At 36.4% G+C, this 4869-nt stretch overlaps 1 protein-coding gene across 1 annotated transcript in view; it reads left to right on the forward strand.

The window, feature by feature from the left end:
* The first annotated feature begins 1463 nt into the window (after positions 1 to 1463).
* The window catches only part of LOC113812853 (peptidyl-prolyl cis-trans isomerase B), a 19613-nt gene continuing 16207 nt past the window's right edge, over positions 1464 to 4869 (forward strand). The window contains exon 1 of the mRNA XM_027364775.2: positions 1464 to 1749. Coding sequence (XP_027220576.1) covers positions 1645 to 1749 — 105 coding nt within the window. The 5' untranslated portion in view covers positions 1464 to 1644. The remainder of the gene's footprint in view (positions 1750 to 4869) is intronic.

Below are 4869 nucleotides of genomic sequence, written 5' to 3' on the forward strand. Positions count from 1 at the left end.
ATGTTCATTCCCATATGTAAGACTGTGAGTGCCAGGTTCTTAAACTCAATTGATATTCAAAGGATTGTTCAAGGTTAGAAAACCAGACACAAGACTACCTTACACACAATTTAATTGATATCATTGACAGTAATATCTTGACAAGAAATTTGGACAGTAAATGATTATGAAAAATTTACATAACAAAAATGGTAAGTAAATGGAACAAAATAATCAAAACCAGAAGAATAATGGAAGGCTGGTGAAGAGACCAAACCAACAAAACAAAATTACACAAAAATGAGGCTACATTAATAACAATATGAAAAGATATTAAAATTAACAAAAGTTTAACTTAAGGCAATCGTCACGTACAAAAGAAAAAGGTGAAACATTACAGTTAATACGACAAGCAGAATTAACAAAAATATATCAATGAGAATCAGTAATAAAATAATACAATATCCAACCAAATAAAAATGAAAGTACAAATCAAAAGTCGAATAAAATCAACACAGACAAGCGTAAGTAAATAAAGAAAAAATAGTACTCCCTCAACTGTCAGATGATAGCAGTTTACATAGGATACCTGGTAACCACTGTAATCCCTCTCCACGGAAACGAACTAGACGAATTGAACACCAAATACTATGAAAAATACGGAGGGAAGATGGCAGTATCAGTCAGACCAAGATCAGATGATTCCGGGACGCCTCTCAAAACCGGCCCTTGTCAAGAGTAGGGTCCTATTCAGTAAATAAAATATCAAAGAACATTACTTGAGCAATAATTCATTTTCTTGAAACAACATAGAATAATAATACCAAATGATTCTCACTATATATCAAAAAAGAAAATAAACGAAAACCGTCATATTTCAACAGCCAAGAGTTCGAAGTGTGACAAACCCAGGCTGGCGAACCACAACTGATCCGCTCAAAGGATTCGACCAAAATTCCGAACCCTGAACCTTCTAATTCGCACAGTAAGCTGTGCGAGAACGTAACCAAAAACGAAATAAAGAGAAGAATAGATACATTCCTTCACAAAGACAATCTAATGATCTACACAAATACGTTCCTTTGTTATGAGGTCCTGCCTCCCCAATGAACCTCAGAAGTACGCACTACTCCCTAGAAATGAAGCTGCCAGACTCGTCCGAGCAAACACAACCTGCCTGACACAGAAACGGCGAATGTTGCGTCATTCAGGAAGCACGACCAGTCTGACACTTGCGAAGCCTTACAAGCAAAGAAGACGCTGTTGCCACCTTGAACCAGTTGCAATCATATAAAATCTTTCTGCTGTTCATCTGGTCTTTGGTTATGGGTTTCAGATCACGTAATACAGAGAATAAAGGCTGATGAAAAGATAATGACCAAGGACTTCACTGGAAGAGCTTTCGGGGGAAATTAACAACGGGTCGCGAGGGTGGGGAACTGACCTGGCTTGGGGACCGAGGGTGTCATCGGGGAATCAGTAGCTACGCTGCGAGATCGAGGAGAGGACCTTCCCCTCCCTTCCCATGAGGTTCTATACGTACGACCTGCATGTGATGTGATTCGCGATTAAGGAGGGGAGGAAATCTTTCGAATAAGCCTAAGTGTGAAGGTCTTTCGGAACAAGCGATCACGATACGAAAAGTCTTGTGAGTAAATCGCCAAGATGAAGATCCGTTTGCCCAAGTTCTCGCTGCTGAAGTTGTTCGTGTGCGTCATCATCGTGCCCACGGGCATGGTTCTCATCACCATCGCTACCATGCATCACGACGTAAGTTTTCCCAATAGGAATGAGGTAATTTCCAAGTAAGCGCACACGTGACGCTATTCTTTGACTTTTTCAGATTCTTAATTCATAAGAAAGAGTATCATGAATAAGTTCCTTTTTTGCCAAAATTCTAAATGCGAGACGCGGAGAAATCTCTAGGTATATGAACAGAAACTAAATCTAACTGTTCGCAATTTGGCAATTTTTGCAAGCATTCCATTCCTTTGCAGCTGGGAAGGTGACATCTAAACCATATCCATATTTTTGTATTGGGGTACCATTAGCAAGACAAGATGGTTTGTAAAATTCTCTTTACTCAGTCACGACGAGCATAGTGACTCGCTCAATGCTTTACTTGTTTTAATGAAAACAGCTTTTATTATGTTCCTTATGACAGCTATTGAACAAGATCCGTATCAGCTTCACACCGGAACTGACCACATGAACGGATAATTATCGAGAAAAAAGACGTATAGGCGAAGGACAGGTACATAGTAAAACAGAGCAAAGGAAAATCACAAATCTGGCATAAATGGAAGTTGTTCTCATTTTGAGTTCCTGTTACGAGGCATTTTTTTATGGCTCAGCTCTCATTGCTCTTTCAGCCTTTCTCCTCTTTTCCCATTTTTCATCTTGCTCCTTCCCATTCCTACCTTTTTTGCCTTTCATGTCATCCAGTCTGTGGGATATAATTTGACCTCATCCTAGATGCATATCTATGGTATCAATGCTTATATAAATAATAGAACCAGAAACCAACTTGGGCTTCAGGAATATCACATTCCTTATCATCATCAGTTTTAGTTTATCCCTCTCGTTTAAAATTCATATCACGCATAAACTATAAAACATTTTTATTCACTCGAGACAGAGGGACAGATGAGTTATGATAAAATACTTATTGGTACCGGTAATAAATTCATGCAATCAATATGGTGACGAACTAATTAATTTTGCAATTGTAATAACAGAAACAAAAATAAACTTAAAATAGAAGTATATCAGTAGTATCAATAGTAACCTTCAGGAAATTACTATGAGTGATAATGGAGAGGACTAACGAACATTACCACACTGTATGTTGTAAAGAACACGGATTTCCTCCTTAACCAAGAGAATGTAATTCAGTCAATCGATTTCAGTCCTCCTGGTGAAAGATAATTTGATTCATGTCAGTATTTCAGCAACACGGAATAATATATCCCGACTTTGAATGAATATATAATTGCATTCTACCATTAAGAAAGGGAGCACTGCAATGGGGTGTCCCTGACTGAATTTGCTTCATGCATGGCATAGGTAGAACGATTTGGTTAGCATGCACTGAATAGCTTAAGTAACCAGTTCCTATAGTTGTCATGAAGACCAATAAAGAAGAACTTGAGACAGACAAATATATCATAGCAAGAACACTTTGCTAATGATAATCAATTAGGCTTTGCGACATGATACACAAATCATACAAATATCAACATCGATATACCCAATAAGACTGCAGTAGATGTTCTGACTTGAACCAACGTGTCGACCTTTATGCAAAAACTACTAATCTATTTTTTCTTTATCCGGAATAGCATTGATATCAAGGTACTGTACCTATACCAGGGCTGTCAGCTTTTCCATAGCAGCATTTCTGCTACGGAAAAAGCTGACGTGAGATAAAGAAAACGATTATATAAATATTAATATTGGGCCATACACTATCATACACGGATGAATATTAGATTACAGTTACAGTGAGTAGGATCAGTCTGGTAATCATAAGATTCCTTGCGTTACTTTCTTGTTTATTTCACCGCATAAAACAATATGCAATAAATACATTAACAAACCAGTAATGTAACATTTAACAACATAAAATGCACCTTTATAGAAAATGTATTAGATTTCTAACCTAGGAAAATGCGACACTGAACCTATAAACTTGATTTATCTAAAAAGTATACTATTCATAGTGAGTGTGCTGCAAGGCCGAAGGTTTAAAGTCACTCTATGGGAATGTGGCTATGCCTTTGGTGATGCCCAACTAGAAGACCAGCTGAAGTGACGTTGGTTGAAATTTCGGTCGCGATGATGTTCGGTCTGCCACATCATATCAATTCATACCAGGATGGTTTCAGCAATATTCATGTTTAATTTATTTGAACATGGAAAAATATCTCACTATTGTTTTAAACTCTTTTCTTTTGCATCAAAACATCTTTAGTCGTACAGAATAACAAAATTACGGCCTTAGGAAAAGAATTTCGAAGTGGTCACTATCTTTCGGTCGTCTTTTTTCCGTTTAGCAGACGAATTTCCGTAGAATTCCTGTCCTGACCTGTACATAGGTATGAGCACTCCATCTTGATAAAAAAAAAGTAGGCTAAGCCCAGCCCCATCAACTTTATTCATTGTGTATATTGAGCATTGGTTTTCTTTTTTTCCTTGGATTTTTTTCGACAGTTCTTTGTCATTGTTATCAATGAACCATTTTCAAAGAACTTACCATAAAATATCACAGAAATTGTTGGGGTCAAAAAAGGGGGCGGAGCTAAGGTGTCACTACACTTAGCCGATGAGAATGTACTGTGAGATGCTAGATATAGCTAGATTCATAATTATTTGTATAATTTACTCGCTATTGTTATGTTAATCAGAAGTAAAACCAAATGCACCCTCTTTCATTTACGATAACGAAGAGTTCCTTACCATTAACAGCCGGCAGAATACTCCAGGGAAAAAGTCAATTTCATTTTTGGATTGAATAGGTTAAATGGAAGTTGACCTACCTAGTTATTCATTCCTTGATTGATATGAAGGAATACCAATACCAGAAGCTTTAATAACAACAACATCAATAATAATAACAACCAAAAATATGTATAATGATGCTAACAATAAAAGTACAAGTGAAAAGAGTTATAGTCAAAACTTATTTCTGTTATCGTTATTGCTCTTATCACAATTCTTATCGTTTCTAATTTATCGATCATTATCTTCATTTGGTATTTTTCCTTTTACAAATTGTTATTTTCACTATGCTTATTATCATCATCAGTATTAAACATCTTCAATGTTATGACAGAAATCTTGAATTTCACTATTATTGTATAAGTATCTATTTATAACGTAAAACATCAC

This window comes from Penaeus vannamei, chromosome 15, assembly GCF_042767895.1.
Source record: "Penaeus vannamei isolate JL-2024 chromosome 15, ASM4276789v1, whole genome shotgun sequence".
Taxonomy (NCBI): Eukaryota; Metazoa; Arthropoda; class Malacostraca; order Decapoda; family Penaeidae; genus Penaeus; species Penaeus vannamei.